General features: G+C 40.4%; 1 protein-coding gene across 5 annotated transcripts in view; it reads right to left on the minus strand.

Moving 5' to 3' along the window:
- Window positions 1–12,436, minus strand: part of slc4a2a (solute carrier family 4 member 2a) — a 46,559-nt gene that overhangs the window by 18,895 nt on the left and 15,228 nt on the right. For all 5 annotated transcript variants that reach the window (XM_017685998.2, XM_017685996.2, XM_017685997.2 and 2 more), the window contains exons 2-5: window positions 10,349–10,502; window positions 2,083–2,248; window positions 1,041–1,315; window positions 362–501 (exon numbers count right to left, since the gene is read on the minus strand). In XM_017685998.2, the coding sequence (XP_017541487.1) occupies window positions 362–501; window positions 1,041–1,315; window positions 2,083–2,248; window positions 10,349–10,408 (641 nt within the window). In that variant the 5' untranslated portion in view covers window positions 10,409–10,502. The remainder of the gene's footprint in view (window positions 1–361; window positions 502–1,040; window positions 1,316–2,082; window positions 2,249–10,348; window positions 10,503–12,436) is intronic.

Genomic DNA, 12,436 nt, shown 5'->3' on the forward strand with positions numbered 1-12,436 from the left:
GCATATATTACGTTTTCACATTCCACTGTAAAATGGCTCCATATTGCAGATATTTAAATGGCTTTGTTGAAGTCTGCAAACACTGCCAAAGGTTGCAGATAACATTAATTCATGGCACCTCAATGACAGCAGCATAAACTGAGAGAGCATAAAACGATGGACTGTAAGTGGATCAGGCTTATTTCAGTCGACATCCAATGTCTGGATGGACTCTATCCCAGTCCAGCTGACAGAATCGAGACATCATTATGAAGTATGGCAAAATAGCACTTTCAGTCACTTGCAGATGGCAAATATCTCAACAGTCTTCTTTATAATATGACACAATGACATGACATGTTACTGCAAACACTACACTCACTCAGTCATGGTGGCATCCTCCGGGGTGTTGCTGATGGAGTGCACAGCTGACTCAGGAACGATGATGAGCTGTCGGGATGGAGAGCTCAGATCTCCCCGAACCACAGTAGAGCTACCAGACTCTTCATCACACATATAGAACTGTGAATCAAACACATAGAGAAGAGAAGGCAGAAACGTTAAGACTGCACACAGTGGGTATGTGTGGCCACATATTTAGCTCTGTGGATATTAAACGTTCCCAGGATGATTGAATATGTGAAACTTTTGACCAAAATATATATTTATTTGGAACAGTAATAGCCAAGATTTCACATTGGTTAATGGTGTTAAAGTTAGGGCCCGGCTGGGTGCAGGCAGCATTATTTATCCTCTGTAAATGAGAAGTCATTACCCCACAAACAGTCCACCAACTTAGAAACTTTTGAACTCCCTCGGTCAAATTACACATTGTTGATTTTCTAAGTGAAAAGATACGACCACATCCTCTACAGAGAACACACTTAAATATTTTCTGCACATTTTAAAGCAACATTTCCACTTTTCTGCTGAGCTCAACATACTGTAAAAATGAAACATTAAATATGAAAATGTCTGGTCAAGCACCACTCAAACTACAACAACACATGCAAAAGACAGAGAGAGTATCTTTATACTAGTATGAAGAGCCGAGCGCCAACCTGCACTGCATCCGTGTGCGCATCTGTATCTGTATCAGGTGTAGGGGTGGTGGTGTTGCCATCTCCATCTGGCTGGCTATAGGACTCCTCCTCTCCTTCTTCTTCCTCATCCTCCTCTATAGTTGGGGCGGTGCCGCCGCTGCCACCGCCGCTGCTAGCTGAGCCCCTCCTGCGGCCGGAGGATTTCCTCTTACGTCCACTTTTCTTCTTTCGGCCCTCGGAGGGCAGGTGTTTGGATAGGGGGTGGTGGATGTGTAGTGAGGAGTGGCGGTGGTCTGAAAATGGCACAAACAGCACAACCATCAGAATATTGACAAACATTAGCAACTACCAGAACACCAGTCTTGCTAACAATAAGAGGCAGTTCTCAGTTTCCTACGTCCGCAAGTTTTCCTGCTATAAACTGATTTCCTACACCACTGGTCCACACTTAAAGCTCGTCTGGCAGAGTTTTGATTCGTTATTTGATACTGACTTTAACAGCCTAGAATCTATTAATTCATCAACATTGCATTTTGAATGTTTGTGGTGGTTTAACAAGTATTTGCCAGGCACTTTCAGCCACACTTTCTGAACAAAGTATTTTTAAAAACCTATATTGCTTATACTAGCACTACCAACCTAACTTCTTAGTCTAACTTGCCAAATGTTAGTCTAGTCAGATTATTGACCTTGTTATGGCAAATCCAATAAAGGTTTGGGGATCCATAAATAGTTTTATTTAAAGAATTAACTAATCATTGAAATATTCATTAAAAAAAAATTTAATTTAGGTTTAAGGAGAAAAAAAAAAAACCCACACACACACACACACACACACACACACACAACTAACTTTAACCTAAAAACCTAACCTAACCCAAAAAACCTGGACTTTGTCAGTTTAGTGTTCTAAGAAATGCACCCTAGAATGCCACAGGTGTACAGCTTTGCGCACACAGACATATTTTCATTCTAGTACTGTAGGACTTGCAGAGTAATGTCCACGTTGTGGTATGTACCACAATAACGAAGGAGGAATGCTGACTACAGCAATTCTTACACTCAAAGTCCTCCTCGTTGAAGGTGCGGTGCTGCTCAGCAGGAACTCGTGGCGCAGGAGAAAGAATCTGTTGGAAACGCTGAACTCCCAGAGTCTTATTCAGGTCCCCATCATCGTCGTCTTCATCGTCAGCATGCCGTCGAGGGGGGAGGAGTACTGCAGCCGGCTAAAAGCAAAAAAGAATATGTGACGGAAACATGATTGAATGAGTCTCCTGACATGCTGAAACTAATTTTATACATTCTGCTGCTTATTTCAGCTAAAGATATTTTTAACCTTTGGTTAAATAGCAGTTAAAAAAATCCTTGTTTAAAATCCCAATAACAGTAAAATATGTGCGCACCTGTTTTAATAATGTATTTATATTCCCTTTACTTACGTATTTATGAATATATACACTGTACAGAGATATGTCTATATTACAAGCATATCAAAAAAACAAATAAAGGGAAGGGAACACTTGGATTCACGCTTTGCTTCCATACAAAAATTTGCGGTTTAATAATATCCATGCAGAAAGACCTGCTGCAAAACACTGGAAATCACACCCAAAAAAAAATCCATTACAGTATAGAGAGAAAAGACTATGCAGTAGCCAGAAACTGAGACTAGAGGGAGACAAAACATTCACGTGATGGTTAAAATAAGCAAGCACATGGCAACAGCTGCATTTTTCAACAATAAAACTGACATTTGAGCTACGCAAAAAAATAAAATAAATAAAATTGCATTCCATTTATTTGCAGACCATTTATTACACGATTTTACTGTCAACTACTCCACCCAACTCCCAAGTTTACCAAACAACTCTGAAGATTCTACAGGGCTGAACCATAATTAAAGCCTCTCAACCTCCACTAATTGGATCCATGAAATACACAACATGTGACAAAAGATTTCTCTTCAGTGTGGATGCACTGGATCTCACTTAATCTGTGTGTGTGTGTGCGTGCGCGCGTGTCCTCTCTTTCTCTAATTTTCCTCCCCTGCTGTCCAGGATATGTTATCACAGGGATTGTCTGTGGTCTGCGTAAGCGTGCTTTTTAAATGCTGTGTGTTTGGGCAGGAGGCCTTCTTCAGACGAGGCGGGCTGTGGCACATGCTCAGTGAGGAGCAGCCGGTGTCCTCAAGCTCGTCCCACTGACAGCGGAGCCAGAGAGAGAAAGAGTGACTCAGCACACCTACTGTGGCTCAATGCAGCAGAGCACTGCAGGTTCACCATCATTACTGACACGGCCCTAAATCCTCAGTCACGACACTTTCTGGAAAGAAACACACCTGAACAGAGCAAGAAACATTTTTCTCATTTCTCAACACAAACCATTACAGCATGACTACGCTGCAGAAGGTCTGGCTGAAGTGACAGCGTATTTGATTTATTTATCCTAAATGGAAGTGAAGATCCATTATGACCTCCAGAGTTATCAGTTAGCTATACACATACCCTTCAAGGGACACCTTACTCAAAATGAGAGATGCAACGGCTGCCGCATGCGATGGAGAACATGCTCAGTAGCATCCAACAGCTGTGCCACAATAATCTCTAGAAGCTGATGTATCTTTAAGAACTTTTCAAAACCTACAAGCAGTGCAGGATATAACTTTTACAATGTCATCTTACATTTTCATTGTACTACCATTTAGCATTTGTTTATAAAATGTAAAACAGGAGCGACTCTCAGTGCTGCAAATCATATAGCATTTATATATGTTTGCCTTTCATATAATTACGGCAATCCCCAAAGACCATAAGCTCCAGACCTCTCTCACTGGCTAGCATATTTGTTTATCTTTTTAAAGCTCGCCCACATATCTTTATTTAGATCAAGGTTGCCAGGTCCAGCAAAAATCTTCAGCCCAGGGTTTTCTTAAAAGCCACCCACCAGAAGCTGCAACTTTACTAGCCCAATCTGGAACGTAAACCAATGCACGAGCTGTACCAAACCACAGCTTAATGAAAGCAAGCGGTTCCACATGACCACCTCTGAAATGTGCGCATGCTCTGCCCTGATCATAATAGTGTGGAAACCACAAATGGAATTAAAATATCAACAAAAAAAGATCTTTAGTGAGACCACATTAACCCAAAGGGGATGAAAAGAGTGGCAGTCATTTTACAAGGATTTTTTTATTGTCTTTTTTCTTTTTTTTTTAAGAACAGATAGACACTGTGTTGATCAACAAAGATCTACAAATCACACATATGTAAAAGGAATGTAAAAATGTACGGCCTCTCTCGTGAAATGACGTAATGTTGATTTTTTTTTTTAGGTGAAAATAAGTGAGTCGATGGGGGATGCAATGGTGTGCCATAGATTCTGCAAACTGAACACAAAAAATAACAGTTTGAAGGCTATTTTTTGTCTGGAATGCCCCTAAATGAGTTCAGTGTTTTGCACAGGTCTGAAATAAACCTAGAGAGAGCACTGTGGGAGGAGTGGGGGAGGTTCTTTTAAAGCAGGGATATCCAAACTCATAGCATCTGCTTACTTATTCAAGAATTTGAAAAAGGCATCAAATAAGTGAATGTTAAACCTCCCATGTTTTTTCTTTTCAGATGTGACCACCTGGATCATTAACTTATTGAAAAGGAGTGCTGTGCATCAGTGATACCATGAGATATATATATATATATATATATATATATATATATATATATATATATATATATATATATATATATATATATATAATCTCATGGTATCACTGATGCACAGCACTCCTTTTCAATAAGTTAATGATATACACACACACACACACACACACACACACACACACACACACACACACACACACACACACGACAATATATACACTTGTGTGGCTGGCAACATACATTGGAGGGCCAAGTATAGCCTTTGTGTGGGAAAACACCTCAATTTCAAAGAAATAACTTGTAAAAATATACATCTCGAATTATCATAATACTTCAGAACAAGTTTGCTTCTTCAGTTTCTTGTTGGAGCTGTGTGTCTAATGTAGCTAACAAGATAAGAAGCTTATGTACACCAATTAACCCCAACCTAGTCAAAAGTAAAGACAAACTTCACAATTCAAGATTACTGGTAGCACTGTTTTAGCCATGTGATCTGGTATTGCTGATTTGTACATTATGCCATACAGTGTCAGAAACCACAAACTCCATTTGAGCTTATGTTGGTTTGAGGCAAGCGATGATTTAAGCATGGAGTCTGCATAGTGCTAAGAGGTGGGGTCTAAGATTTCATTACTTATTAGACACATCAGCCACGCAAAAATCAGAGAAGCAATTCGAGTATACTACGTTTTGACAAATTACTCCTTCAAGAAGTAATTCCAATACCTCAGACTGAACTTCAGATGAAAAGTAAGTATTGATGTTCTGGTGGAAAGACTCTGTGTAGGCTGTGTTTGTTGCAAGTGTTTGTTGACTGAAAAGTCACAGGGAAACTACAGACTAGCAGAGGTGGAAACCCACATGAACCTGCTGCGTTTAACCATGGCTACTCGACCCAGGAGTGGCCTCTGACACAGGATGTGATTAACTCATCACAGTGCAGACCACATCCCCACGCGTCAGCCCCGCAATCTAGCACTTATCTTCATGCCAGCCACTGACATCATCACTATTTCCAATGACACATGCAGTGTCCCTTCAGTGAATGGAACTATCAGTCCCTCAGATAAACAATAAGAGACGCATTTGATACGCAGAGAAGCAGCACAATTTGATTGTGTTTACTTATAGTGCGAGAACAAGCACAGCATATCTGTGGCTTTAAATACAACAGACTAGCACACGCACTCCTGATGAGGGTCTACCCATTTTCAATTCAGCTTCATCATGGACTGAAATCATCTGACTGAAATACAGCTAACATAACCTGCAGGAAAAACAAACTCTGTTTAAATTGGCTTTCCAAACAGTGACTCTTCTCATTGCTGGGTTCTGAGATGTTTTTCAAAAGGTGCTTCACACCCCCCCACCACCAGCAAACATACAAAGCTTACGTATTGGGTTACTTTTTCCCACAGAAACTGTGTCGCTTCAGCAGGGTTCTGGACACTATTTTAATATTGAGTACAAAGCCGGCGCTAATAGAGCCAAGATCTAGCTGAATCGGGCGATCGCGTTACAGGAGACACAACGGCCCCCGTGAATACGCTGCTTCTGGCTCTCCTCATGCCCTTTCAGTACATGGCTTTTATCAGAGCCATCGACCTTCAGAGTAATCCTCTAAAATCATGTGCTAGAAGGGACCTTTAAAAATGAAATCACATCAGTCAGGAAGGCCACCCACTCAAAAGCGATATTTAAGTCACAGGCTGTTTCCTCTGATATTGGTCGCATATAAAAAAAAAAAAAAAATGAATGACTTGTTAGATAAAAGAAGTACGTTCCAGAACAGAGAGACACTGTACATTAGAGACCGACAAATGACAGATGCAAAGTCGCGAGCAAAATGGGTGACCCTGGTCAAGTGACATGCACAATTACTGTTTATTTGTTGAGGGAAGAAAAATGTTATGGCACATTTTGGATTTTTTTTTTTTGTGAGATGTTTAATAGAATAAATTAACAGAAAAATTCCATATTTAAGTGCAGATGATTTGCCTGGCTGTATTAAAATTTTTACATCCAACAGTACTGTTATTAAAAGACAAAATATTTGTATATTTAAAAGGAACAATCCACAATGAATGGACAAAGGAGCTGACAAAACTCAGGCTTCAAGACAGATACTACTGCTGTTTTTAGCTATGCAACAATCTTGTGTATTTTAATAGATACTATCAATCATACAATGTCAGAATCCACTTATACAGGATTGATATTATTTACTATGATGTGATTTAACAGTTTGCACAACTCATTGTAAAAAGGTTCCATCTCTTCTTAACTACATTAGCCTTGTAGTTCCAGTGCTAAAGTAAAGAAATAAACATATTTTGGCTGACTGAGCACATCTCACATAAAGGGACGGTGCAAAAGATTTTTTTAACCAAGCTTTCTATAAAAGCCCTTTTTCAAACTTTGTTTTTGGTCTTTTTGGCTGAAGTATTTTTTTTTTGAATGAACCAGATTTCTGAAATGAAATGTTTGTTTAAACATTTACAGCCATGGGTGGAAACTGTCCTCAGCTAAGTATACAGGAGCTAGATATGCAGGAAGTAGTCACGATTACACAGCAATATTTGGAGATGCAGAACCTACTATTGAAGGACTACATCATTTTAGTTGTTTTCATCATTTCATGTGGGTTGAGTCTTCTACTGACTTTTTTCTTGCAAAGCATAATAATACACACCTTCAATCTGAGCAACAAGTCCATGAGGTCATGCAGAGTGTCTCAAACCGAGGCTGTGAGGGAGGAACCGAACTAAAACACTGGCATTAAAGCACAAATTACAAAAATGGCAGAGCCAATAAAGTTTGTTTTTCCTCTGTTGTCTGGTGAAATTCTTGGCCTTGCTTATTGACTCCCCACATGACCAAGGCTGCAAGGCCAGACAGGAAGCAGACAGGTCCAGTTGCTCGAAGACTACAGTCCAAATCAATGTGGTAATCACTGACCTGCTTTAAAAGCACCCACACGGTTGTCGAACTGAGCAGTGATTAACTGAGACTGTGCAACAAGTTGACAGAGCCATTTAAAGCAAGCATGGGTCATCTATACATCTTCAGCTGGACATCAAGGCAGCCTGATGGTGATGGTTGTATTGTTCTTGGCAGAGAAGCAAATCACCTGGGGTGGATCATCCCTTAAAACCGCTGAAACCACTGAAACATTATATTTTTCCAAAGACGATGCAGAGGGAGGACTTTTAAATCCACCAGCTGCACATTCAGACCTAATCACAGCTGCATAATTGACATAATGGCATGAAGTCCCTCAGCCGTAAATTGATTTCTGGGAACACAGCGTGCAGGTGCCCCCATCACCATAGTGACAAGAAGTGTTTCTCGACTGATTTTTATTTTCTTTTTGCGTTTTGGATCAAACCACTGAAGGATCAATGGCCATTGTTTTGCAGTGTGATTAGACTTGTCCTTAAGCTGATAGAGCAAAAACAACCATGCAAGGTTTTCCAGAGTGGACTTACTGTCGTACGCTGCACTTGCGCACGTATGCACACACGCACACACACACACACACACACACACACACGCCCCACGCAACACCCCCGCTCTCACGATCGACCTCCTACGAACACACCCCAGTGATTACTCGGTTAAGCAAAGCTGATTTTAATAAGTAAAGCTGCGCTGGAATGCTGGCGCGTAGGTGTTGTACCACCGCATGTCACCCACGGCAGAGGACGGGCCTGACCTGCACCAGAGCCCTTAGCATGACCCACTGCAGCTCTAAGCCAAACAGGGCCACTTTCAAAGCGCTGAATTTACAGGCTCTTTCACCCAAAACACTGGCACTATTGCACGATCAAGGGCAGAGCTGTATTCAGGGAGGAACAGCCTGTAATAGAGCTGAGACACAAGAAGCAGGAGTCACAAAAGGAACCTCAAAGTGAGCCTGCAAGACAAGAGAGGTGCTGTCCTCTCTGCACTGGAGAGCAGAGGTGCAGACGAACAAGCAGCAAGTGCAGCACATTAATCCAGCAAACATTAACAAACCAAAACGTTTTACTGATCAGCCATATCTGAGGGAGACTCTAGAATGTTCTCCCCTTTTCACAGCATCCTCAAATGTTTTACCCCAGAGGCGCTTAACCCGAGACTTCTCCATCACCCTGTAGTTTCAGGCCAACCCAAATCTAACACACCTGCTCCAGACAGCAAAGGCATTCAGAGGCATCTAAACATTAGAATTAAGTGTGCTGGATCTAGACTTTTCCAGGGTGTCCACGTCCAGCCTTCTTCAGACAAGTTCATCTGGAACGTTACTTCTTATGTTTAGTCCATATTCTTAAAGCCTTCTTTGGTAATATATGCTATATGGCCAAAAGTATGTGGTCACCTGACCATCATGCCTATATCTGCTGCTTGTTGGACATCCCCTTTCAAAATCAAGGGCATATGGAGCTGGCCCCTGCTTTGTAGCTATAATGAAGCAGGATTCAACACTGCAGAGAACATGTTTCCACAGCTCCAGAGTCCAGTCACTGTATGCTTTTCATCACTCCAGCCAACGTTTGGTATTGTTCACAGTGATCTTAGGCTTATGTGGAGCTGCTCAGCCACGTAAACCTGTTTTATGAAGCACTGCAGGATGCTGTTGTAACATAATTTTGGTCATAGTATATCATATTTATGTTGTCTAAACAACGGTACCAAACCCAAACACATACCAACAGCTGGCTTATGCTTCAAATATCTCAAGCCTTTATTGAACTTAAAAGCAGGTTTCATTTATTAAGCACCAGTAAGCTGAACTAAGTCACAGGAGACTCTAAAACTGCATTCACTCCATCATATAAATCACATTAATGTTGGTTTCTTATTGCTCTAATGCTCGTTTTGATTGTTTTATTCCATTGTCTAATTATAGTGTGTCAATACAGTTATGTTATTACCTTATTATTTCTATTGGATCCTTTGCTTAATTAAGCTAAGAAAAAAGATATGAATGCAAATCAACTGAAAAGCTCTTGCTTTAGTGGAACCATCTGAGGGTTGTTTATGAATTAGTCTTTAAACGCCAAGTGTGATACTTTCATAATGGTGCTGTAATGGGATATTTAACCTGATATTTTCTTTCTTTAACACTCCTTATAAGAACTGAAATCTGCAGTCTACTTGGTACAAACATGAGAGTTTGCCACAGCACTTCATACCAAAGCTTCAAGAATTATTAAGATATTACAGTTATCATTGCTATTTTAGCATAGCCCCTAAAAAAACAAGCCACAAAAACCTCTGGTTGATCCTTAGTTCATGGTTTTGATTTCCAATCAGCCATCAGTTTCCCAACCCAGTTCTCTTTAACCCCCAGTCCTCTTTTTCGCTCTCTCACTTTCCAGTACAATAGCACCAGGCTTCAGTTCTTGGTAGCTTGAATCAGAGAATTCATTTAGGGTCCTCAAGGACTAGATTGGGAAACACTGATTTAAAGGACAATTAGGGAGACAAAAATGCACAGCCTCATAAACCCTTTCAAATATGGTTATATCATAATGGTTATACAGTTCAAAAGCACAGCGGCCAAAACAGATGGCCAGTATTTGGCCACTAATTGTTTAGAAAGCTTATCTTATGTTAACAGGCAGCTCAGGTGAGTGACAAGCGTGTGAATGAGCCTAGGTAAACCGGCCACGAGCACGTACTTACCAAGTGTCCAGCCAGCCCTGCAGTGGCAGTGGCGTCTCTGGCGTCCTGAGAGTCACTCATGGTTCCGTAAGGTCTGCGTGCGTAGATCTGCTTTTGTGTGTTAGCCTTTTTCTCTTTCGCTCAGACTCAGCTGGGAGCTTTCGGGCAGCATAACCTGAGTGAACAAAAAAAAAATAAAACAAAGAGACAACATTTAGTTTATCAAAATCCTAGACATATTCTTTACACAATAAATAGCCACACACTGCTCGGCTTTATCTAAGGAAGCGTCCTCTTCGTTTCTGGGAGGTCAGCTGCTAACTTGATCGCAATTTCATTATGACATAGGTTTGGAAGGCTCAGAGAGAAACCATCAGGCTCAAGTAAACAGGCACTTTATCTCTGATTTCATCTAAGCAGAGAGAGAAGAGTGAATCATGCGACCACCATCTAATAAATTTTTGGCTTTCCAACAACAAAAGGCAAAAAGATATTTCTTCGAAACATTTTTGGCTTGCATTTCCCCCACAAAAAGACCTCAGAGTCCATCAGGGAAGGTTTGTGTTTCTCCGCTGCACTTGACAAAGGCAGGCACCTCTTATTCGGTATGCTGTTTCAGACAAGCCCTTCTGCAGACCTGTCTAGGGATCTCACCAAGGTCAAAGCTAGCAGGGATGTCTCCTCGAAGGGAGTCGTAGCGTTTACAGTCGACCAAGATTATCTCCCTTTGAATACTTGCATCTATTTATTCTTTATTTTCCATATATATTTATATGTGAGTGAGTTATAATCAAAAATTAATTATTATCTATTTCTGCAAATAGAAGTTTGAACTACGTAGTCTCCATACAAGTATAACAATCATATTTTACAGCACAAATTCCCAAGCATTAATCATGTAAAGCACTACATAATGAACACTCAGGCAGAAGCAACACAGAAACAGAGAATATGATGCCCTGTATGACACATTGTCCTGATAACAGTAACCATAAAAGCCTAAAAAAGTCCCATAAAACAATAAAAAAAACACATTAAATAAAATTGTATAAATTAATAAATATTTAGCCTCGTTTTGGGGATGGGTGGGTAGAGTAAAAAAACTAGTCATACTAATAGCAACCAAAATAACGACAGGCACAAGTATTCCATAACCACTGGGGAAGAATTTGAGGCTGTATAGTGTTAAATCTATCAACATAAAATTGATACCATTCCGTCTTTAACTTCTAATTCACCATTTAAATTAAATTCACCATCAAAAAGTATCTGTGAAACCTGGATTCGTGCCTTTCCCCATTCTTGATAAACCATCACCAATCAAGGGAAAATACCACAATGAATCATAGTAAAGTCCCCAGTATAGAGTTTATCCCACAAATAAAGCAGAAAAGCCAACAGACTAATTCAGATCATATGAATGGCAGATGATATGTCATCAACCTGATTCTGCAGTCCAGCTGATATAGTCAGCTGTGATAAGAGATAATGACTTGACGTAATGTCTGGATACTTTCCAAGACTTGAAGTATTGTTCATTATTTTCCACAGTTTATTGGGTTACAGGTCTATCTAGAGCTACACCAAAAGGATGGTTCAGATTTTAACAATCAGAAATCTGCTTTACGCTTCTGTGTCAATACATTCAGTAGACGACACACTCTACAGTACATACTCTCGTTTTTCAGGGTGAGGAGTTTAAATAGCATTACACAAATCTGCCCCAGGAGGTGCGGTCCAGACAAAAAGCTTGATTACTTCACAGATTCAAGGTGCTTAGTCATATTAGCGGCCTTAGTTCAACAACGAAAAACTGATTTGAAGACTGAGCAGACAAGAATTTCTATTTGCACCACTTCTGAACGCAATGGAGTTCCTCCGAGGGTTTCTACTAATGCGCCTGGTAAATGTTCCTTATCCACTTCCTTTAACTATAATGACTATAGCCTGAAACTTCCTGCTTCGCTCTGTCCATTCAGATTGCGTGTAAGTGGCAGAATGTGAGTGAAGTAAGCACTTCCATTTCAGGACAGCCCTTCACAAGCAAACATAACGATCTGAGTGCCTTTTTTAATTACAGGAACTTTCTTTATCAGTCTCATTTCCAAG

This window comes from Pygocentrus nattereri, chromosome 2 (assembly GCF_015220715.1).
Source record: "Pygocentrus nattereri isolate fPygNat1 chromosome 2, fPygNat1.pri, whole genome shotgun sequence".
Classification (NCBI taxonomy): domain Eukaryota; kingdom Metazoa; phylum Chordata; class Actinopteri; order Characiformes; family Serrasalmidae; genus Pygocentrus; species Pygocentrus nattereri.